A 25,640-nucleotide genomic window follows, 5' to 3' on the forward strand; every position below is an offset into this window, starting at 1 on the left:
AATTTACTCCTTATGAAACATTAAACTGATGATCACACTACGTCTGCCAGTCAGTGACAACAGCAATGTCTGACCCTACCCCTGTACATTTCCAGATACTAACTAAAAAGTGGTCAGTGTTTTCTTCACAGTATTTACTACAAATACTGTTTTATTTCCTCACTTAAGCTGTGTGCACACAAGTGTTCCTTCCATGTTGCTTCATCAAAGAAGAAACTACACTATCTTGATTGACTTTATTTCCTTTGGCCTCAATAAAATATATTACAGATATTAAGTGCCTGTAAATGCCTGGCTATGGACTGATTATGAGTCTCAAACAGCTTATCCTCATTATCACCTTCTGGTTAGGCATAACACATTCCACATTTTTATCAATAAAAGGTACCTCCGTGAACTTCTCTCTTTCTCTGCCCACTTTTGTTCCTCAGATGAAAAACACTCAGACAGCTTTATTATTTTAGAACTTGCCAGATAGCACAATTGCTGGGCACGGAATCTCCTGCCCTAACCTTATCAGCTAACCTATAGCAGCCATCAGCAGAGGCCGCTGGTTCTAGCTCCCCTAAGATCTTACATGGTTGTTTTGTGCTTCTCCTTCCAAAGCCTGGCTGAAATGACCTGTTCTTTCCCTGGGTCTCTTTTTTCCTTCTCCTGGGACCCAGAAGTCCCACCTGTTTCTTCTGTCCAGCAGTTGGCTATAGGCCTTCTTTATCGATACAAGCAAGAACCAAGTAGGGAGTCAGCACCTTTCCCTACATTAACTTATAGTGGTACATGCTTATTTTATTGTAGATTTTATAAAGGTGTTTTTAGGGGAGTTCTCTTATGAAAACAAAGAAGTAAATCATAAGTATATATTTTATAACTATAAATTTCATTTTGAAACCCACAAATGTCTTGTGCTTTTCAGGTTATAAAAGAACAGGAAGACTACATTGCTACCCAGTACAAGGAGGTCATTGATTTGGGGCAAGAATTGACGCTAACCCAGGAGCAAATGCAGAACACTCATTCAGAACTGGTGGAGGCTCGTCGCCAAGAAGTGCAAGCACAGAGGGAAATAGAAAGGCTTGCTGGTGAACTGGAGGATATAAAACAACTCAATAAAGAGAAGGTAAACCTATCCTATATTACTGAAGAATTTAAAAAAATTTAATTCCTTTTTATTTTATTTTTTTTTTAAAGATTTATTTATTTATTGTATGTAAGTACACTGTAGCTGTCTTCAGACACTCCAGAAGAGGGCGCCAGATCTTGTTACGGATGGTTGTGAGCCACCATGTGGTTGCTGGGATCCGAACTCTGGACCTTCGGAAGAGCAGTCGGGTGCTCTTACCCACTGAGCCATCTCACCAGCCCTAATTCCTTTTTAAAAGAAGGCAGATAATAAAGCTCGTCACCAAACCACCAGTACTTAACCTTTTTATTTTGTACTGTGTTGTACTATAGTGTGAATGTATTTTTTTTAAGTTATCACATGTTTATTCTAATATGTGGAATCTTGGTGCAAAAAGAGATGAGTAGGGAAGAAGGGGGCGCCTGAGGAAGGGAAAGTAGAAGTAAGAGAATGTAGTTGGTGTTGGGTGGGTTTGACACAATTAATACATAATAGAAATGATTTATATATAAATTATTTTGACATTTTAATAATTCAAAGACTTTCATAACTTTGTACTTTAACATTACTGTGGTGGTTCACATATGCTAGGCCCAGCTACTGGCACTAATAGGAAGGGTAGCCTTGGAGTGAGTGTGGTGTCATTGGAGGAAGTGTGTCACTGTGGTCAAGGGCTTTGAGACTCTCCTCCTTGCTGCCTGAGGTCAGTCTTCTCCTGCCTTTGAACAAGATGTAGATCTAACTCTCAGGTCCTTTTCTACCATCATACCTACCCTCTGTCATGCCTCCTGCTATGATGACAGTGGACTAAATCTCTGAACCTGTAAGCCAGTCCCAATTAAATGTTGTCCTTTATAACAGCTGCCTTGTCATGGTATTTCTTCACAGCAGTAAAACCCAAACTAAGACAAATACCACAATGGCAATAAAATAGAAGTATATATTTCCTCTAATTAATTACTCTGTAGTAAACCATCATGTTTAACTTTTTCATGAACAATGTTTTCTAGTTCCCACTACAGTTGTCTCAAATACTCTTCAGTCGCTGTGAAGATACATGTATTTCATGTCACCAGACTGTTCACTTAAAAATGGTTAAAATAGTAGAACCAGGTGTGGGAGTCTACATTTGTAATCCCAGCACATAGTCAACCTAAGAAGGGGAAGCTCTAGCTTGAGGCTAACCAGGGCTACAAATTATTTTAAAAATAGTACATATTACTATGATTTTTAAAATAAGCTACTAATATTGTTCTTAGCTTTTAAATTCTTTATAATATAACATTTTATAATAAAAACCCTTCAAAAATGAACTCTGGCCACACTAGTTCTCAATAAATTGAGTTATGTAGCACTTTAGATGTTCAAGTGTTTGAGCTATCTTCTAAATTAAAAACTGTCAAAATTTCTTTATTGTTCATCTTTGTATGTATTTATTTATTTTTATTTTTTTAAAAACCTTATTTCAGAAGCTTTGTGATGGTAAAGTACTATTAAAAATCAAGAGTACTAATAAAAATTTATTTTCTCAGAAATACATTTAGCAACTTGTTTAAAGAGAATTTAGATTGATTTATTTTTAATTACTTAGACCTTGAGAAAAATTTTATTTTATTCTGGAAGTTCTTACTCTTTTTCTACTTTCCTGTACACTTAATAATCCATCACATAGTAAAAACAGTTCTCCTTTAGCTTGGTTAGGTTAGCTGTGTTTTTATTCAGATTTCTGGATTATTAGAGCAGTTAAGAATATGTAGGAAAATTTATTAGCAATGTAACAGACATTAGGCTGTTTACCTAAAAAGGGAAGTTGTCTACTGTTATCTCATTGTGTTCTTCTTTGATAATGTCTGAGGTTAGTATAATTGCTTTTATTTGATAAACTAAGATCACTTAATTTCAAAGTGAGTTTAAATGGGAGATTACTTAAAATGCAAGTTTTACATTTTAATCCCAAACTAATTATAGATTCATGTTTATCTTTTGGTTTGGGTCAAACCTGGATACTTTTTATGAATAATCTAATTAGAATTGTATTTAGTCTTTTAACATAAGTCATTTATTAGCTCTTCAACTCTTCAACTCACATAAATGGCCAGGCCCCTCCCCTGGGGACCTCCACCACCAGATTTAACCTATAGAATACTCTCATTGCCCTAATGGCTGACCCAGCCCCTGCCACACAGAGTACAAAGCTCAAATTCTGGTCTTGAAGTCCTAGCAATCCCCACCTTGGAAGTCTTTACCCTGGAAAGCTTCTCCCACCCCCACGCCCATCATTAAGGTCATCATTTAAGGACTCAGTCCTTTGCTGCTTATCACCCAAGCAGAAGCAACCACCCTCCTGGGCATTCTCCTCCCAATAAATCTGTTGCATGAGGTTTGTTGTGTGTTGTGACTACCAGGATTCCTTTCTCCTCAGAGCTGTAGCACAATACTTATAGTCCATCCTCTAGTTTTTTTTTTTTTTTTCAATTAGAGGGAGAATTAAAATAATAGAATACATGGTTTTATTGTTATTGTTGGGGCAATGTATGTGTCACTTCCCACGTAGTTTTTATTAGTTTTGACTGGTTATGATTGGGTAGCAGATGTTTATGACTCTTGTTGAGTTATTTCAAAACTTTTAACTTAGTTCTTACTTTAAAATATTTCCATCCATATTTCACTAGTGTTTCCTCTTATCCATGAGAAATGCACATTTTAAAGACCTTTAGTAGATGTATGCTGAGCTCTACACACATACACTGTACTCTTTGAGATGGGCACTTTCAGGCCATTATTAAGTCAAAAGAGGGTTCCTGGAACACAGTTAATTTGATAGTAGTTATACTGGACAAACAGACGATTCATGCCATGGTAGACTGAGCAAGAGATACAAGCTTTCTTCAAGCTGCTCATAATAGCCCACAATTTGAAAACTATAAGTTGTTTATTTCTGTAATTTCACATTTATTATCTTTGGACTGTGGATGACTGCAGGTTGCTGAAACTGTAGAAGGTAAAACAACAGAGAACAAACCCTTTTATTCAAGGGGAGACTACTGCATGTGGTAAAGTCTTATAATTAAAATCATAACCACAACTTGCATTGACCAACATAAATAGGTTTGAATAAAAATACAAATCAGGCTGGAGATATGGCTCAGCAGTTAAGAGCAGCCTTTCCCAGCATCTACATGGTGGCTAATGACTGTCTGTCTAACAACTATCTGTAGCTTTGGTTTCAGGGGATCCAACACTCTGTGTTGGCGTATGTAAGTACCAGGCACACAAATTTTGTGGTGTGTGTGTGTGTGTGTGTGTGTGTTCGTTCGGAACAAAACACTCCTACAGATTTTTTAAAAATACAAATCATTCCTATAAAAGCAGATAATTTATATGGTAAGAAAAAACTGCACAGACACACCTGAGAGCAGGTTGTTATCTGCCAAAGTGGAAATCATTATTTGCCAAAGTTCGGCATTTTATGGTTTTTTGTTTCAAGAAAGGATTGGCTCATTAACTTATGTAGAATATAATGTACTTCTTTTGGTCATCTCTGAAACATCTATATTCAAAAGTGTACTGTATAATAAGCTAGTGTTTTACATGAAAACTAGCTTGCTTCCATTAAGGCACTGAATTGTTTTAACTATGCTAAACCAAATAAGCTCCCTACATTCCATTTATTTAATGTGTCGTTTTTAAGGAAGCGCATGGAAATCGTTTGGCTGAAGAACTGGGGGCTTCTCAAGTACGTGAAGCTCATTTAGAAGCAAGAATGCAAGCAGAAATAAAGAAATTATCCTCAGAAGTAGACTCTCTGAAAGAAGCTTATCAGATGGAGGTAAAGAAAAATTAAATTTGTGTCAGTAGCCCCCACTAGCATGAATTGACTTACTAGGATGAAAACATGAGTCTAGTTTTTGAAGTGTTCATTGTAATCTTTAATGCAATTAAAAGGCTGTTATGCTCTGGAGTTAAGAGGCCTAGCTCCTAGCCGGGTGTGGTGGCACAGGCCTTTAATCCCAGCACTCGGGAGGCAGAGGCAGGTGTATTTCTGAGTTCGAGGCCAGCCTGGTCTACAAAGTGAGTTCTAGGACAGCCAGGGCTAAACAGAGAAACCCTGTCTCGAAAAAACAAAACAAAACAAAACAAAAGAACAGTACTACTAATTAGAATATTTTTCTTTCTTTTTTAAAGATTTATTTATTTATTTTATGCATATAAGTACACTACCATTGCTCTTTTCAGACACACCAGAAGAGGGCATCAGACCCAATTACAGATGGTTGTGAGCCACCATATGCTTGCTGGGAATTGAACTCAGGACCTCTGGAAGAGCAGTTAGTGCTCTTAACCACTGAGCCATCTCTCCAGGCCTTGTCTAATATATTTTTAAAAGCCTTTCTAAAAACAGCCAATTTTTTTTTCCAAAAGTTTACTTAACTTAATCTGGAATGGATTAACAACATTAAAGCTTTTTTTTTTAATTAGATAATTTCTTTATTTACATTTCAAATGTTATCCCCTTTCCTATTTTCCCTTCTGAAAACCCCCTATCCCCCCCACCCCACCCCCGCTTACCAACCTGCCCACTCCTGCTTCCTGGCATTTCCCTACACTGGGGCATAGAACCTTCACAGGACCAAGGACCTCTCCTGCCATTGATGACCGACTAGACCATCCTCTGCTACATATGCAGCTAGAGTCCTACCATGTGTTTTCTTTGATTGGTGGTTTAATCCCAGGGAGCTCTGGGGGTATTGGTTGGTTCATTTTGTTGTTCCACCTATGGGGCTGCAGACTCCTTCAGCTCCTTGGGTACTTTCACTGGGGACCCCTGCTCCGTTCATTTCTTTTAAAATGTTTGAAAATATTACTGAAACTCATTGTTCTAAATAATCTTGAGTTTGGTGCTAAGAAAACATTTTTTTTTTTCCTGTAAAACAAAGGCTAAAAAGGCATTTGTATTATACCTTTTTCCCCTTGGAACATTGTCTCAGGATGTAGCTCTTACTTTTGTGGAACTCTATGTAAACCAAATAGGCCTCAAACTCACAGAGATCCATCCACCTGCCTGTGTCTCCTAAGTGCTGGGATTAAATATATGTGCTTTTTTTTTTTTTTTCCTACTTTTGTATTAAACTCTTACTGAGAGTTTAGTAACAATTTATGAGGCACTGGGGATGGGGAGAGGGGACTTGTAACTATGTCTTATTTAAATGCATTTAGATTCAGATCTCTTTAAAAACATTGTATCTGCAAATGAAACACATTTTCAAGCTGAATCCACATCTTGTAAGTTTTGTAATCTTTAAGGGTAACTATTAGTCCATCTCAAGTATTTGCCATTAACTGTTCATATTTTCTAATCTCTTGTCTATAGTTACCCATTTGAAGCTATTAATTTATAAATTACCTAAAATTAGTTAGTCAGATAGTTCATAACTTTTTAAAATGGTTCTAGGAGCTGGAGCTCAGTTAGAAGGATGCTCTTATAGAGGATTCAGGTTGATTCCCCAGCTCCCATATATAGCAGCTCACCACTGACTATAACATCAGTTCTCAGGGGATATGATATCCTCTTCTGACCTCCATGGGTACCAGGCATACATGCAGCAAAATACTCATACACATAAACTTAAAAAATAAAATAACCTTTAAGGTTAGAGAGATGACTCAGCAATTAAGAAAATAATTGATCTTCCAAAGGACCCAGGTTTGATTCCCAGAACCTATATCAGTGATTGACAACTACCTATAACTCTAGCTCTAGTATTTCTATGCCTCTGGCTTATATAGACATTACTTACTTAATTACACACACGCACATGCATACAGTTAAAAATAAAATAAATATTTTAAAAAGTCTTAATGTTTTTAGTAAATGGGAATATTTTTAAGTATGACAAAAATATATAATTTATATAAAACATTTTTCCTTTTGATTGCTAGCAAAGATTTATTTTTAAAGTGTGTGTGGGCTGCGTCTAGCTCCCTCTCTCACAGCCATTGCAGTACATTGAGCTCCATAGAGACAGCGCCAGGGCAAGCGCGAGCCGGATGGGCACTGGGCGACTCTCTGCCTCGCGAAGGAAAATCAACTAAACATGGGCAAAGGAGATCCTAAGAAGCCGAGAGGCAAAATGTCCTCATATGCATTCTTTGTGCAAACTTGCCGGGAGGAGCACAAGAAGAAGCACCCGGATGCTTCTGTCAACTTCTCAGAGTTCTCCAAGAAGTGCTCAGAGAGGTGGGAGACCATGTCTACTAAAGAAAAGGGAAATTTGAAGATATGGCAAAGGCTGACAAGGCTCGTTATGAAAGAGAAATGAAAACCTACTTCCCCTCCAAAGGGGAGACCAAAAAGAAGTTCAAGGACCCCAATGCACCCAAGAGGCCTCCTTCGGCTTTCTTGTTCTGTTCTGAGTACCGCCCCAAAATCAAAGGCGAGCATCCTGGCTTGTCCATTCGGTGATGTTGCAAAGAAACTAGGAGAGATGTGGAACAACACTGCAGCAGATGACAAGCAGCCCTATGAGAAGAAGGCTGCCAAGCTGAAGGAGAAGTACGAGAAGGGTATTGCTGCCTACATAGCTAAAGGAAAACCTGATGCAGCGAAAAAGGGGGTGGTCAAGGCTGAAAAGAGCAAGAAAAAGAAGGAAGAGGAAGGTGATGAGGATGATGAAGAGGAAGAGGAAGACAAAGATGAAGAAGAAGATGATGATGATGAATAAGTTGGTTCTAGTGCAGTTTTTTTTTCTTGTCTATAAAACATTTGACCCCCCACCCCCCCCCGTACACAACTCACTCCTTTTAAAGAAAAAAATTGAAATGTAAGGCTGTGTAAGATTTGTTTTTAAACTGTACAGTGACTTTTTTTGTATAGTTAACACACTACCGAATGTGTCTTTAGATAGCCCTGTCCTGGTGTTATTTTCAATAGCCACTAACCTTGCTTGGTACAGTCTGGGGGTTGTAAATTGGCATGGAAATTTAAAGTAGGTTCTTGTTGGTGCAAGCACAAATTAGTTATATATGGGGACAGTAGTTTGTTTTTTTTTTTTTTTTTCTTTTGGTTTTATTTTTGGGTTTTATTTTTTTCATCTTCAGCTGTCTCTGATGCAGCTTATACGAAGAAAATTGTTGTTTTGGTAACTGAATACCACTCTGTAATTGCAAAAAAAAAATTGTGGCTGTTTTGTTGACATTCTGAATGCTTCTAAGTAAATACAATTTTTTTTTATTAAAAAAATATAAAGTGTGTGTGTTGTTTCTATATACAATGAGGGGACTGAGCCAGGTATACTTGTACATGCCTGTAATCTCAACATTTGAGAAAAACATAGGTTCGAAGTCAACTTTGGCTACATAGCAAGGTCTTGAGACCATGTCTTTAAAAACCCTAAAAATTCGAAAACAACAACAACAACAAAACCCCCCCAAAAAAAACCCTAAAAATAAGTAAATGTGTAAATTAAACAAGAAGATATAGCATTATAGGTACAGTTTAAAAAGGAATTTCCAGTTTTCATTTTAATTTTATGTATATGTGTGTTTTGCCTGAAAGTCTGTGTCCCACATGTGTGCAGTGCCTGAGTATGCCAGAAGAGGGTGTTGGATGCCCTGTGTGGTGGTTTGAATAAAAATGGCTTCTCTACAGCCTAGTCTACAAAGTGAGTTAGGTCAGCCAAAGCTACACAGAGAATCCGTGTCACAAGAATCAATCAATCAATCAAACAAACAAACCCAAACCAAACAAAAGGCCCCATTGCCCAATAGGGAGCGGCACTATTAGGAGGTATAGCCTTGTTAGATTTGGAGGTCTCAAATGTTCAAGCCTGGTCAGTGTATCATAGTCGCTTCCTGCTCCTTGCAAATTAGAATACAGAGCAAGGGGACCACTCCTCCTTTACTGTTGGGAGTGCATACTTGTATAGTCACTTTGGAAATCAATGTGGCCAGTTTCTCAGAAAACTGGTAATCTACCTCAAGACCCAGCTATACCACTCCTAGACATAGACCCAAAGGACCCTTGTCTTAGTCAGGGTTTCTATTCCTGCACAAACATCATGACCAAGAAGCAAGTTGGGGAGGAAAGGGTTTATTCGGCTTACACTTCCATGCTGCTGTTCATCACCAAAGGAAGTCAGGACTGGAACTCAAACAGGTCATAAAGCAGGAGCTGATGCAGAGGCCATGGAGGGATGTTCTTTATTGGCTTGCCTCCCCTGGCTTGCTCAGCCTACTCTCTTATAGAACCCAAGACTACCAGCCCAGGGATGGCACCACCCACAAGGGGCCTTTCCCCCTTGATCACTAATTGAGAAAATGCCTTACAGTTGGATCTCATGGAGGCATTTCCTCAACTGAAGCTCCTTTCTCTGTGATAACTCCAGCTGTGTCAAGTTGACACAAAAATAGCCAGTACAACACTCCATCTTACCCAAGGACACTCGTTCTTCTGTGTTCATAGCAACTTTATCCATAATAGCAGAAACTGGAAACCACCTAGATATCAGTCAACCAAATAATGGATAAAGAAAATGTGATATATTTAAACAATAAAGTATTACTCAGCTGTTATTTGCGGGCATGGTGGAATTCCTAGTGACCCATCCCTAAAGGGATGATGAGTCTTTCTCTGACTGTGTCTGTGCCAGAAGCCATCAACCAATTCCTGTGTCCACACTATAGCCTGCACCATGGAGTAGGGCCAGCTTTCCTGTGCTCACTCCACTGCCTACCTAAATGTGCTATGAATTGGAAAGGGCCAGCACCAGCTCTCCTGTATCTACAAACATCAACATGGCTTTAGTGGCAGCCCACATCATGGACATCCACGTGAATTGTGGTGCTAACATAGACTGCAGACATCAGCATGTCCCCTGGCTGTATCAGGACCACTGACCCAGTCATGGCCTCAGCAGCTTCACAGACCATGGACCTTAATACAGTCTTAAGAGGTGACACATACCATTCACTTTAGGATGGACACCCACCCACACCACCCAGACTCCCACCGAAGCAGCAAAGCCAAAGGCATCAGTCAGTGGCACAGACTACATGTGTCCATGTGAATCTCGGTTTCATTGTAGACAGCATCATGGCCCACAGATACCAACATGACCTCCAGTGGCATCACAGACCATGATGGTAGTTCAAAGAGGTCCAGTCCAGAAAGTGAATCTTTCCTCATCTCATTGCCCAGAGTCAGGGGGATTCCCCGACTGGGAGGCAGGTTTGAGGACTGTGTCTGCATCTGCATGAGCTCAAGACTGTTGTATGCAATTCCGTGGGCCTTACTGAGCAATGACAGTATATCGGCCTCAGCCTCTCATCTTGTTACTGCCATCACTGTCTCCAGTCCCCTAGCTCTGCCTCTCTCCACAGCACACACTGCTCAGTTTTTCTATCTTTCCTACCTCTCTATCACTATTCATTGTAGTGGTGTTTCCAACCCACAACACAAGACCTGGGTGGCACTCTCAACATTACACATTTTTAATTTTTTCCCGGCTGCTCAATACCACCAACATTGTGACCCAATGCCCCTATCTCTTATTTTCTTTCTTTTCTTTTTCTTTCTTCTTTTTTATGCTTTTGGTTTTTGTTCTTTATTCTTTGGGGTTTTGTTGTTGTTGTTGTTGCTGTTGTTTGTTTGGGTTTTTATTTTTTGAGACAGAGCCTCTCTATATAAGTCCCGACTGTCCTGGAACTCACTATGTAGACTAGGCTGTTCTTGAATTTGAAGAAATCCACCAGCCTCTGCCCCTGGAGTACTGGGATTAAAGACATGTACTACCACACCCAACTATGAGAATATTTTCTTTATATTGCATGTACAGTCATTTCTCATATTTCTCCAATTGTCTCTAAAATTTCTTTTAAATTTATATGTCTGAATCCAAGTATGATGTATAGCTAACTATTAAGTGAATGTAAGCTTGTGTTCTTTTCTTCCTTGAGTATTGCATTTAGTGTGAAATCAGATGTTTATAGTTATACGTTTAAGGAAAAATAATAGTAGCAGGTATTAGAATAACTCTATCCTGTTTTCTTTTTATAATTTTGGGATTATAAAGATGATTTCACATCAAGAGAACCATACAAAGTGGAAGATTGCTGCTGAATCTCAAAAGACGTCTGTTCAACAACTAAATGAACAACTAGAGAAAGCAAAACAAGAATTGGAAGAAGCTCAGGATACTGTGAGCAGTTTGCATCAACAAGTTCAAGACAGGAATGAAGTCATTGAAGCTGCAAACGAAGCATTACTTATTAAAGTAAGTAAACAGATAAAAGCAATGAAATACGTTTGTGAAAAATATATTTTCCTTTTCTCATTTATAGAGGTCTTCATGACAGATTATTGACTTGAAATAAAATACATCTTTTTTAGAAAAAATATGAGACATAATTAATATATCATTATTATAAAATAATTTATATGTTTAAATATAAATTCTTGTATTTATAATATTTACTCTTGGGTTTTATACCTGATGTGCCTTAAAAAGTATTGAAGCTTTTTCAAAATTAGTAAAGCTACTTTGGAAATTATGAGATAAAAATAATAAGATTACATTCAGAACTTTTTTTAAACTGGATTTAAATGTATATGGTTTTTAAATGGCCTAGGCTGTGTGTTCATCTGTTTTGATTATAGCAGTTTGTGTGGAGTTTGAAATTAACAGTATGGACGCATAAATCCTCATTTACAACTGCTAATGTATAAGGTAAAGTTATCAGTGAAGACCTTTAAAAAGAACAGAGTGGTAGCAAGATAAAAGTCATTGAAAAAGAAATAAAATCAACTAATACCTTCTCCATATTTGCATTTTGTGCTTAACTCAGTAGTAACTCATTCTTTTTCAGCAATACAGTTTACTGTTATATACATGTGAATAGATATAATCTAAAATTATATTTAGGTGCTGGTAATATAGGTTAGTGACTGAGTTTGTGTTTAACATACAGGATGCTCTGGATTCAGTCTTTTGCATTAATAGAATATTTAGGCTAACTAACCACTGTGTTTGTGCATGTATGCTAGGAATGAACATACTAGTGTTTGGCTGAGGGTCTCTGCATCTGTTTTCATCAGATGCTGGAGGAAGCCTCTCTGATGACCATCAGGCTAGGCACCTATCTATGAGTATAGCAGAATATCACTAGGAATCATTTCATTGATTTTTTTTTTTTTTTGCCAGTCATTATTGGTTCTATCCCAGGTCTCTGGGCTATCCAGCCTCTAGGTCCTGGCTTCCAAGTAATGTCAGGGTTGATTGCCCTCTCATGGCATGGGACTCAAGTTGGACCAGTTGGCCACTTCCACATATCCTTGCCACATTTAGCCCAGCACATCTTGTAGGCAGGACAAATTGTAGATCAAAGGTTTTATGGCTGCATTGGTATCCTAATCCTTCCATTGGAAGTCTTGCCTAGTTATAGGATCTGGCCAGTTCAGGCTCCATATCCCCCCATTGCTAGAAGTCTAAGCTAGGGTGACCCGTATAGATTTCTGGGAGTTTCCATTGCCCTAGGTTTTGAGCTTGTCCCAGAAATGCTCCCTCTCCTGATTCCAGTTGTCTCTCCCAATACTCTCTCCCTCCTTCCTTTCCCTACCTGACCCCTCCTGTTCCTATTCCCATCCTCCAATCCAGACCCATCCAACCCCCAGCCACCTGAAATGTCTAATCTGTTTCCCCTTTACAGTGACATCCATGCATTCTCCCCTCCCCACCTCCCACCCCTTGAACCCCCCTTGTTACTTAGCCTCTCTGCCTCTGTGGATTGTAGCATGATTATCCTTTATTTTAAGGTTAATAATCCATTTATGAGTGAGTTCATACTATGTTTCTCCTGGTTTTGGTTACCTCATTCAGGATGAACTTTTCTACTTCCATCCACTTGCCTGCAAATTTCATGATGTCATTGTTTTTTGCGCTGAGTAATTGTCCATTGTGTAAATTAACCACTTTACATTTCTTTTGGTTTTCTTTATCCACTCTTCAGGGGAAGGACATCTAAATGTTTCCAATTTCTGGCTATTACAAGTAAAGCTGCTATGAACATAGTTGAGGAAGTGTCCTTGTGGTAGCATGGAGTGTGCTTTGGGTATATGCCGAAGAGTAGTATAGCTGGGTCTTGAGGTTGGTCGATTCCCAGTTTTTGAGGGAACTGCCATATTGATTTTCAAAGAGGCTATACAAGTTTACATTACTACCAGCAAACACGGAGTGGAGTGTTCCTCTTGTTCCACATTCTCGCCAGCATGAGCTGCCACTTGTGTTTTTATCTTTGCTATTCTGACAGGTGTAAGATGGAATCTTAGAGTTGTTTTGATTTGTATTTCTCTGATAGCTGATGATGTTGAATATTTCTTTAAGTATTTTTCAACCATTTGAGATTCTTCTATTGATAATTCTCTGTTTAGATCTGTACTCCATTTTTAGTTAGATTATTTGTTTTATTTTGGCTATCTAATTTCTTGAGTTCCTTATATATTTTGGATATTAGTCCTCAATCAGTTGTGGAGTTGGTAAAAATACTTTCCCATTCCAAAGAGTGCACTTTGTCCAGTTAACAGTATCCTTTGCCTTACAGAAGCTTTTTGGTTTCACAAGTCCCATTTATTAGTTGTTGATCTTAGTGCCTGGGCTATTGGTGTTCTATTCAGGAAGTTGTCTCCTGTATCTATGAGTTCAAGACTATTCTCCACTTTCTCTTCTATGAGGTTCAGTGTATCCAGCCTTATGTTGAGATCTTTGATCCACTTATCCAGGGTGGTAAGTGTGTATTTATTTGCATTCTTCTACGTGCCTATATCCAGTTAGACCAGCATCATTTGTTAAAGATGCTTTCTTTTTCCATTGTATAATTTTGGCTTCTTTGTAAAAAATCTAGTGTCCAAGGTGTGTGGACATACTTCAGGGGCTTTGTTCAATTCCACTGACCAAGCTGTTTGTTCCTATATGAATAGCATGCAGTTTTTATTACTGTTAATCTATAGTACACCTTGAAATCATCCAAACACTAGGAGGAGCTTGAAGAATCCTGTGGAAGAGGGGGAAGAATGATTGTAGGATCTAGAGGAGTCAAGGACACTACAAGAAAACCCACAGAATCAACTAAGCTGGGCTCACAGGAGCTCACAGAGGCTCACAGAGACTGAACCACCAACCAGGGAGCCTATATGAGACTCACTTAGGCCCTCTACACATATCTAATAGTTGTGTAGCTTGGTCTTCTTGTGAGACTCCCAACAGTGGGAGTTTCAGGGGTTGTTTCTGACTCTCTTGCCTACCTTTGGGACCCTTTCCTCCTACTGGGTTGCCTTGTCCAATCTGAATAAAAGAGGAAGTACTGGGGCTGGAGAGATGGCTCAGCAGTTAAGAGCACTGACTGCTCTACTGAGTTCAAATCTCAGCAACCACATGGTGGCTCATGACCATCTGTAATGAGATTTGATACCCTTTTCTGGGGTGGCTGAAGACACCTGCAATGTACTAACATATAATGAATAAATAAATCTTAAAAAAAAAAAGAAGTGCCTAAACTTATGCAAAAAAAAAAAAAAAAGGAACGGACTTACTATTAGTGCTTTTATTAAGATAATATTCCAACTGCTTGGAGTCAGTGATGACCAGTACGTATGAGATCCTAGGTTGAACCCCTGGTCAAGGTAAACCAATATATATGTTTGTATCTATGTATGCACACACACACATCACATACACACACACACACACACACACACACACACACACACACTGATTTTTTTCTGGAGTTCTGAAAGCTTATAAACTTCACATAAAATTACAGATCTTCATTGTAAAAGTGAATAACCTTCAAAATTAAAATATTCCCCATTGTATCCCTAGTTATAGTTACTATTTTGCCTACTTGCTAAGTGATGTCCATGAGAACAGTGAATGGGTTTGTTTTTATATATTGTGTATGAGTGTTTTGCTGGCAATCTGTATGTGCACTGTGTTCATGCAGTACTCACAGAGGCCACAAGACGGCACCAGATTCCCTAGAACTTCAGTTATGGATGGTTGGTTATAAGCCTTCGTGTTGGTACTAAACCAATCCCAGGTTCTCGTCAAGAGAAGCAAGTGTTCTTATCTACTGAACCATTCCTCCAACCTTCTAAATAGAAGTTCTTAAGTAAACCATAGATAGAGAAATCTTACAAGAGAAGTATTGGGATTACTTATTGTAGCTAATATATAGTGGTACTGGTTTTAACACTGTGGTTGACACAGCTCTTAAAGTCAACCTCAGCATTTCTGTTGTCAAAATTAAAGAGGACAAAGAGAAAGAATAAAGGCATTTAATCTAAGAGATTAGCAGATGTAACCATAAGTAATTAGGCATGGGGTACATAGTTCTGGAATGTAGCTAAGTTGGAGGAGTGCTTGTCTAACATGCACAAAGCCCTCATATTGACCCCTGGCCCTGCATAAACCAGATGAATGGGTGTCTGCTGTAACCTCAGTACTTGGGAGGTGGAGACACGAGATTCAGGAATTCAACGTCATGATTGGTGGCTCTATAGTATTTATATCGTACTTACGTTATTTTGCTTATGAAATTGAAATTACAACCAGGTATAATGATGCATTTTTATAATCCCATCATACTAAGAACTGAGGAGAGTCAAACCCAAGTTTGAGGCCAGGTTAGGTTAGATTACAAAATATGTTGCTCTGGCTCTCTCTACAAAAAAAAATATTTTTAGGTCTTGTGGTTTTTCAGTATATATCTTAAAGTTTCTTTTCCAAAATAATTCTTGTTTAGGAAAGCTTTCTTATAATAAGGACATAAGCACAGATTAACTGATGGTTTGAATGAGAATAGCCCACTTTGGTTCATATTTGAATACTTGGTCCCTAGTTTATGGACCTGTTTGGGAAGGATTAGGAGGTATGGCCTTGTTAGAGGAGTTGTATCACTGGTGGTGGGCTTAAAGGTTGTAAAATCTCAGGCCATTTTCAGTTAAATTTTACTTTGTGCCTCCTACGTGTGAATCAGGATGTAAACTGCTGCTCTGACAGCCTGCCTATACTGCTGGGCTCTACACCATGATTGTCCTAGGCTTACCCTTTGGAACTGTAAGCTCCCATTAAATCCCTCCTGCTATAAAATGTCCTGGTCATGGTATTGCGTCACAGCAGTGGAAAAGTAGCTAAAGCAGAAGTTTGTGCCAAGTGAGTGCTATTGCTATAACAGGCCTGAAAATGCTGGTGGTTGGTTTGTTTGTTTGTTTGTTTGTTTGTTTGTTTTGAGAAATGTTGAAGAACTTGAGACCTTGGACTGGAGGGTTTAATATATCACCCTAGTGTGAGCATAGTACTGATAGCTTTGTGGACTGTGGAGGCCCAGTTCAGGATGTTTGAAAGAGAAATAAAATTAGCAACTGGGCCAGAGATCATTTTTGTGATAATGTGGCTCCTTTTTGCTCTTGTCCTAAAAATCTACCTGAAGCTAAATTGAAGAGTTTGGAACTCATTTTGTTGGCAGAGATTTCAAGACAACCAGGTATTGACTTTGTCATGTCATTTGTTAGTGACCGCTCTTAATGCTGATCTACAAGAACAAGAATAATGTAGTCTGAGGGGAAAATGAACACCAGGATATTTAATGTTGGAGCCAAATTTATGCTGAAAGACATAAGAAGAAATGAAATAAAGGGATTGTTGCCTTGAGTGAAACCCCACCCAGGTAACCCTGCAACTTGTGAAAAGAAAAGGGCCCAGGAATTACCTGTTTCTAGTGAGCAATAACAAATCAAAGCTTATGCAAATAGAATTCAAGGAGGGAGCCAGCTTCAGCCATATGTTTCTGGCTGTAGAGTCATGAGGAATACAGGAATAAAGGGGTTATAGAATCTCCCTCCATGTTAAGGAAACCCCGGAGGTTAGGTATGTGGCATGGGAGTCTGTGCTTGGAGCTTGGGACGGGCAATTCATTGACTGAAGCTGTGGAAGTGAAGCCAGGATTGTGTTGGAGACACGAAGATGATGGAGGTACTAGAGCAGAGGGATGACTGTCAGGAAGAGCTGTTGGGAGGGACTGAAACCAGTCCAAGACAGGGAACTGTGTTGCAGTCACCAAAGTTGTTAAGAATGAAGCCATCTAAGCCTTTTGACAGGATTTAGCGCTTGCCCTGTTGGATTTTGGCCTGCCTGTGGTCCAGTATTCCCTCACTATGGCCTCATTCATCCCTTTTAGAATGGTAATATATTTTCTGTGCCATTGTATATTAGAAGTATAATTTGCTTTTTGATTTTCTAGGGAGTGAAGTTAAGAGGTTGCCTTTAGTTTCAGAAGAGACTTTCAACTTTAAAACTGTTGAGACTGAGTTCTTTTGAAGTTGGACTTTTGCACTGTGATATGGCCATAAGCCTTTGGGGGCCAGGAAGTGGAATGCAGTGGTTTGAATGAGAATGGTCCCTATTGGCTCATATGTTTGAGTATTTGGTTCCAGGTTAGTGGAACTGTTGGAAAGGATTAAGAGATGTGGCCAACTTGGAGGAAATATGTCAATGGAATTGGGCTCTGAGATTTCAAAAGTCCATACCATTTCCAATTAGAGCTCTTTCTTTGCCTCATGCTTGTAGTTCAGATGTAAGCTCTTAGCTACTTTTTCAGTGCCATGCCTCCCTGCCTGCTGTTACACTTTCCCACTGTGGTGATGATGGACTTACCCTCTGAAATGCAAGCCCCACTGAATGCTTTATTCTATAAACTGCCTTGGTCATGGTGCTTTGTCACAGCAATAGAACAATAACTAAGGATAAAAGAACCTCTGGTGGAATCACCATGCCTGACCTAAAGCTCTACTACAGAGCAATTGTGATAAAAACTGCATGGTACTGGTACAGCGACGGACAAGTAGACCAATGGAACAGAATTGAAGACCCTGAGATCAACCCACATACCTATGGTCACTTGATCTTTGACAAGGGAGCAAAAAACATCCAGTGGAAAAAAGACAGCATTTTCAACAAATGGTGCTGGCACAACTGGCGGTTATCATGTAGAAGAATGTGAATTGATCCATTCCTATCTCCTTGTACTAAGGTCAAATCTAAGTGGATTAAGGAACTCCACATAAAACCAGAGACACTGAAACTTATAGAGGAGAAATTAGGGAAAAGCCTCGAAGATATGGGTACAAGGGAAAAATTCCTGAATAGAACAGCAAAGGCTTGTGCTGTAAGATTGAGAATCGATAAATGGGACCTCATAAAGTTGCAAAGCTTCTGCAAGGCAAAAGACACCGTCAATAAGACAAAAAGACCACCAACAGATTGGGAAAGGATCTTTACCTATCCTAAATCAGATAGGGGACCAATATCCAATATATATAAAGAACTCAAGAAGGTGGACTCCAGAAAATCAAATAACCCCGTTAAAAATGGGGCTCAGAACTGAAAAAGAATTCTCACCTGAGGAATACTGAATGGCAGAGAAGCACCTGAAAAAATGTTCAACATCCTTAATCATCAGGGAAATGCAACTCAAAACAACCCTGAGATTCCACCTCACACCAGTCAGAATGGCTAAGATCAAAAATTCAGGTGACAGCAGATGCTGGCGAGGATGTGGAGAAAGAGGAACACTCCTTCATTGTTGGTGGGATTGCAAGCTGGTACAACCACTCTGGAAATCAGTTTGGCGGTTCCTCAGAAAATTGGACATAATACTACCAGAGGATCCAGCAATACCTCTCCTGGGCATATATCCAGAAGATGTTCCAACCGGTAAGAAGGACACATGCTCCACTATGTTCATAGCAGCCTTATTTATAATAGCCAGAAGCTGGAAAAAACCCAGATGCCCCTCAACAGAGGAATGGATACAGAAAATGTGGTACATTTACACAATGGAGTACTACTCAGCTATTAAAAGGAATGAATTTATGAAATTCCTAGGCAAATGGATGGATCTGGAGGGCATCATCCTGAGTGAGGTAACATATTCACAAAGGAACTCACACAATATGTACTCACTGATAAGTGGATATTAGCCCAAAAACTTAGGATACCCAAGATATAAGATACAATTTGCTAAACGCATGAAACTCAAGAAGAACGAAGACCAAAGTGTAGACACTGTGCCCCCTCTTGGAATTGGGAACAAAACACCCATGGAAAGAGTTACAGAGATAAAGTTTGGAGCTGTGAAGAAAGGATGGACCATCTAAAGACTGCCATATCCAGGGATCCATCCCATAATCAGCTTCCAAACGCTGACACCATTGCATACACTAGCAAGATTTTGCTGAAAGGACCCAGATATAGCTGTCTCTTGTGAGACAATGCCGGGGCCTAGCAAACACAGAAGTGGATGCTCACAGTCAGCTATTGGACGGATCACAGGGCCCCCAATGGAGGAGCTAGAGAAAGTACCCAAGGAGCTAAAGGGAACTGCAACCCCATAGGTGGAACATTATTATGAACTAACCAGTACCCCAGAGCTCTTGACTCTAGCTGCATTTGTATCAAAAGATAGCCTAGTCGGCCATCACTGGAAAGAGAGGCCCATTGGACTTGTCAACTTTATATGCCCCAGTACAGGGGGATGCCAGGGCCAAAAAGTGGGAGTGGGTGGGTAGGTGACTGGGCGGGGGGAGTGTATTGGGGACTTTTTGGATAGCATTGGAAATGTAATTGAGGAAAATACCTAATAAAATAAATTAAAAAAAAAAAAAGAAAAATAACTAAGACATGACCTCTATGTACTTACTTCCTATTATAATTCTAAAAGTAGTCCTTTTATGTATGTCCATGTTAGATTAAGAAAAAAAATAGTTCACCTCTATAGTTTCACAGATAAACTTATAGGTATAAGATTGAAATCTTTAACATGTAAATATTCTCTAATGAAAATTCAGGTTTCATGAAATTCCTTAGCATATTGGAAGCATTTTCCAAATAAAAATATTTAATTTTCACAAAATGCAATTATCTGTAATAGAAGAAGGTTTGAACAACACTTGCAAAGTTCTCAAGAACTATATTATTTTAAAAGTTCCCATGCTTCCAGACTGGGAGGGGGTAATGACTGGACTGTAAAAACAGAAAAGTAATTTTTTAAAAAAAGTTCCCAGCCAGGTGTGGTGGCACATGCCTTTTATCCCAGCACTTGGGAGGCAGAGGCAGGAGAATTTCTGAGTTTGAGGCCAGCCTGGTCTACAGAGTGAGTTTCAGGAACAGCCAGGGCTACACAGAGAAACCCTGTCTCAAAAAAAAAAAAAAAAAAAAACCAAATAAATAATAGATAGATAAATAGATAGATAAATAAATATTTTTTAAAAGTTCCCATACTGAGACAAAGGCTAACAAAAATGACTTCTAAGAGTCTGTGATTTTATAAGTAGTATATTAAACAGAAATATATTGAACATGCACTATGTACCAATTTTTTTTTTTTTTTTACAGGAATCAGAATTAACCAGATTGCAAGCCAAAATTTCTGGACATGAAAAGACAGAAGACACCAAGTATCTACCAGCTCCATTTACAACTCTAACAGAAATTATACCTGATAGTCAACATCCAAAGTTTGCCAAACATTCTCAGATATCACTTTTCAAATGCAGAAAACTACGTCGGTCTACTAGTGCCAGTGACCTTAGTTTCAAAAGTCATGGTAATGACGATCTCTCTGAAGAATTGCTACAGGACTTAAAAAAAATGCAATTTGAGCAGACTTCAGCGATAGAAAGTGGTCATAAAGACCTACCTTTAACCCATTCAGAGTCATTTAAACCTCTCCCGTATAACCTAGAAGAGGATAGTTCTGAAAGTAATGACTTCAGTACTCTTAGTGGAATGCTGAGATACATAAACAAAGAAGTGAGACTGCTGAAAAAATCTTCTCTGCAAACAGCTACTGGTTTAAGTCAGGTATGTATTTTACATATTACCAGATAAATTAACTTGTTGTATACTTGTAATCTCAGCACTGAGGAGACAGAAACAGAAAGATTGTAGGCTGGATAGCCTTATCCCCTCCCCACCAAAAGTAATATTTTTTATCTAGTGAATATAACTTTATTACTTTTGGGGAAAAAACCCATATAGATTGACTTTCCCTTATCCAAAATGTTTGGGGTCAGAAGTTCCAGGCTTCCTCAAATTGGGAATATTTGAATACTAGGCTTGGAGATTGTTTTAGTCAGGGTTTCTTTTCCTGCACAAAATGTCATAACGAAGAAGAAAGTTGGGAGGAAAGAATTTATTCAGTTTACACTTCCACATTGCTGTTTATCACCAAAGGAAGTCAGGACAGGAACTCACACAGGGTAGGAACTTGGAGGCAGAAGTGGTTGCAGAAGCCATAGAAGAATGCTGCTTACTGACTTGCTTCCTGTACTGGCTAGTTTTGTGTCAACTTGACACAGCTGGAGTTATCACAGAGAAAGGAGCTTCAGCTGGGGAGATGCCTCCATGAGATCCAACTGTAAGGCATTTTCTCAATTAGTGATCAAGGGGGAAAGGCCCCTTGTGGGTGGGACCATCTCTGGACTGGTAGTCTTGGTTCTATGAGAGAGCAGGCTGAGCAAGCCAGGGGAAGCAAGCCAGTAAAGAACATCCCTCCATGGCCTCTACATCAGCTCCTGCTTTTTGACCTGCTTGAGTTCCAGTCCTGACTTCCTTTTTTGATGAACAGCAATTTGGAAATGTAAGTTGAATAAACCCTTTCCTCCCCAACTTGCTTCTTGGTCATGATTTTTGTGCAGGGATAGAAACCCTGACTAAGACACTTCCCCTGGCTTGATTAGCTTGCTTTCTTATAGAACCCAAGACTACCAGTCCAGGGATGGCACCACCCACAGTGGGCTAGGCCCTCCCCCTTGATCACTAATTGAGAAAATGCCTTACACATGGATATCATGAAGGCATTTCCTCAAGGGAGGCTCCTTTCTCTGTGATAATTCCAGCTTGTGTCCACACAAAACCAGCCAGTTTAGAGATATTATGAACAATTGGGTTTCTGAAACTGAAGTTTAAATTTTAGATATTATCAGCGTATAGATGATATTTAAAGCCATAACACTGGGTTATATCAGTGGAATAAACTGAGACAGAAACAGTCATTCCTGAAGTGTCTTACCTTAAGCATTCAAGAAATTGAAGAATCTAGGATGGGAAATGTAGCTAGTTGGTAAAGTGTGTGCCTACTCTGCCTGATGTTCTGCGTTCACCCTTCAGTATTGCATACACTAGGCATTCACCTGTGTGGTATTATATTATAATGATATTATACATTATTATTATTATAGGATTAGAAGTTTATGGTTGAGTAATTTCCAGGCAATACTGAGCTGCATGAAATATTGTCTCAAAAATAAACAAACAAAAACCAACCAAACAAAAAGAACAACAAACCAACCAAACCAAGACAACTTTTTTGAAAGAAGCAAGGTAGATCTCTGAGTTCTAGACCAGCTGGGACTATACAGTGAGACCCCATCTGAGGGAAAGAGAGAAACAGAAACACAGGCTGGTGGGGGTGAGGTGGGGATGGAGACTGAAGATTTCAATATAGTTAACTGAAAAACATTTTATGAAATAGAAAAAAAAGGGAACATAATAATTCATAAGCCGTGCTAAATACAAAACATAAGGAGATCAGTTGTGCCTTATTGCTAAGTAAAGCAAAGAGAGATTTTGACTGCCACATGTGTTAATATGGAGGCTGTTGATGGCCTCTGGTGAACAACCTATGAATGAGAATAGGTGAGAAAGCTTTGTAAGGAGAGGAAACACCAAGCTTTTGATAAAACACAAACTTTTGATAAACAGTAAAGGGGTGGTCTTTTGTTGTTTTTTTATTAAGAGATAAACATTTTGTGACTTGGTAGGAATAGTCCAGTAGACATGGAAAAACGGTAATTTAGCCCAGAGAATAAAATGAGAAACATATTTCAAGTAGACTTAAAATGAGTTTATAGAGAAGCAGAAGAGTGGGCCTTGTGTAAAAGACATGGGGGCACAGTCCATTTACCTCCGTGAAAGGAAAACTATATAAAAAGAACAAATGGAGAGGAAGGGGTTTTTTTGGAATAGAAGTTTCTTTATTGATTGTCTCTTTGTGAAAAAATAAACAATGTCCTTATCTAAGTCAGAGTAAGGTAATAGATTATTTGGTGGTTTTTTGTTTTTGTTTTTTTTTTGGTTTGGGTTGGTTTTTAAGTTTTTTGAGTTGTTTGTTTGTTTGTTTTACAGTTTTGGTATGCCAGCTCTGGCCAGGCTCCATCTCACAGAGAGCCACCTATTTCTGCCTCTTAACTGCTAAGACTAAAGGCATGCACTATCCCAGCTGACAAAGGCATGAGAGGTTTAAGAGCAAGAAAACCAGCACGCCTTTAATCCTATCAGGGAGCAAGGGGCAGAGGGAGCTCTGTGAGTTCAAGGCTAACCTGTTTTACAGAATGAGTTCCAAAAGAGCCAGAGCTATAAAGAGAAACTCTGCCTCAGGAAAACTACATGATGAAGTTAACTTAGGAAAGTATAAACACACCACCCTACCAGGGAAGTTTAGTACACTTACTAGACGGATAGCCATGTAAAATACAGACCAGCTGGTATTATCTACCAGGAAGTTTACCAAGAACCTATTTGGAACTTATAAATATTACTCACATCCATCCTATGTCCAAAACTGGTAGTAAATAGTTCACAAAATTTGATTATGAGAAGTGACAGAATTAGCCAAAGGGAAAACAAAGAAAAAAAAGATGAAGCAAGAGAACAAGAAAGCCGGGCGTGGTGGTGCACGCTTGTAATCCCAGCACTTGGGAGGCAGAGGCAGGTGGATTTCTGAGTTCAAGGCCAGCCTGGTCCACAAAGTGAGTTCCAGGATAGCCAGGGCTATACAGAGAAACCCTGTCTCAAAAAACCAAAAAAAAAAAAAAAAAAAAATAATAATAATAATAAATAAATAAAATAAAATAAAATAGAGAGAGAACAAGAAAATAAGAACATGAATATATAGACCATATCAAATTCAAGGTTTGGTAACATTTGACCTATATTTTTAAAACTCAAAGTCTTCCCTCTGTCTTTCTTCTTTTCTATGATTGTTGCAAATATTTCTCTTTTACTTTTTGCTTCATTTTTTCCATATTTGTATAACCAGTTTGCCCTCCTTTACTGTGTATATTAGTATGACATTGATGTCTGAATATTACTTCTTAAGATTTATATTTATTTTGTCAATGATTATGTGTGTGTATGCGTGCGTACATGTGGATTTATGCACAAGTGAGTGTGTAAGGCTTCAGAGTCCAGAAGAAGCATAGGATCTCGTGGAGGTGGAGGTACAGGCCCTTGTGTGACACGAGTGCTGGAGTCAAACCCTGGTCTTTGAACTGCTTAGCCCTCTTTTCAGCCCCTGCATCTATATTTTATGTCCCTTGCCGGGAGCTTAAAACCTGGTTTAACTGTCTGTTTCTCTGTAATCTCCAAACTTCCATTTTCATAACCATGTAATACATTGTTGACATTTTCTGATTTTTTTTCCAATTGGTTAAATATTTCCCACTTTATCTTTAAATTTTGTGCTTGAATGTTATGGTAGATTTTAATGATAAATCAATATGATTTTAATATTCATAATATTAACCTATTATTTTGTATTATTCTAGGGAGGAAAATTGTAATTAAAAGAAGATGTCTATGTCATGAAAAATGGAATTGTTGGTACTGTGCTGTTTATTATATGTATGTAGTGAATACTCATAGAAGCTGTTATTTTATTATTTTTTAATAAATTTTTATATTTTAATACTTTAAAGAAACACTTCTAAAATATAACTATATTTGTAGTAAAAATTAAGTCAATTTATTGATTATTTTGGTGAAAATTACTGTTTTCTTCGTCTTTGTCTTACATAACAATAATGACTAAAATATTTAAAAGTACATTTAGTATTTGCACTTTTAGTCATGCTATTATATTTTTTGCTATTTTTAAAATATTTACTTGTAACAACACTTTTCTGAATTTACAAATCATTCTGTGATGAGTTCTTAAGACTTGATGGGTGTTTGCTGTTTATCATTTACTACTTTAGATTCTTTATATTTTGAAACTCAGTTAATCTTCAAAACAGCCTAATGAAGTAGATATGGTATTATTTGTGTTTTTAAATAGAATTATTTAACATGGTAGAACTATATGTTCTAAAGAAAGTTAATCTCTGCAAGTATTTTTAGGTTGGTGACTCCATTTATACATGGTTAGCATTAAGCATTGAACATTGAAGCCTTAATATGTTACTAGTCACCATGCTAGTACTGAGAGTCACCATGATAGTGCTGAGAGTCAAACAGAGGTCCTCTGGAAGAGGAGCCAGTGCTCTTAACCATGGAACCATCTCACCAGCCCTATCCAGTCATATGTCAGTAGTACCATCTGAGTAACACCAATTTAGAAATTCTAGAACCAAAACGTACATTTGAAAGTTTAAAACACCCAGTGTGAGCTTAACAGAAGCAATGACAATTGG

The 25,640-nt window shown here is 38.4% G+C and overlaps 1 protein-coding gene across 1 annotated transcript in view; it reads left to right on the forward strand.

Annotated features, from left to right (window-relative positions):
* Positions 1-24,870, forward strand: part of Ccdc18 (coiled-coil domain containing 18) — a 105,451-nt gene extending 80,581 nt beyond the window's left edge. Inside the window, exons 25-29 of the mRNA XM_085836987.1 lie at positions 914-1,117; positions 4,812-4,949; positions 11,191-11,391; positions 20,563-21,030; positions 24,777-24,870. Of these exons, the coding sequence (XP_085693113.1) occupies positions 914-1,117; positions 4,812-4,949; positions 11,191-11,391; positions 20,563-21,030; positions 24,777-24,791 (1,026 nt within the window). The 3' untranslated portion in view covers positions 24,792-24,870. The remainder of the gene's footprint in view (positions 1-913; positions 1,118-4,811; positions 4,950-11,190; positions 11,392-20,562; positions 21,031-24,776) is intronic.
* The last annotated feature ends 770 nt before the right edge of the window (positions 24,871-25,640 follow it).

This window comes from Mus caroli, unplaced genomic scaffold, assembly GCF_978045245.1.
Source record: "Mus caroli unplaced genomic scaffold, Mus_caroli_1 scaffold_4, whole genome shotgun sequence".
NCBI lineage: Eukaryota > Metazoa > Chordata > Mammalia > Rodentia > Muridae > Mus > Mus caroli.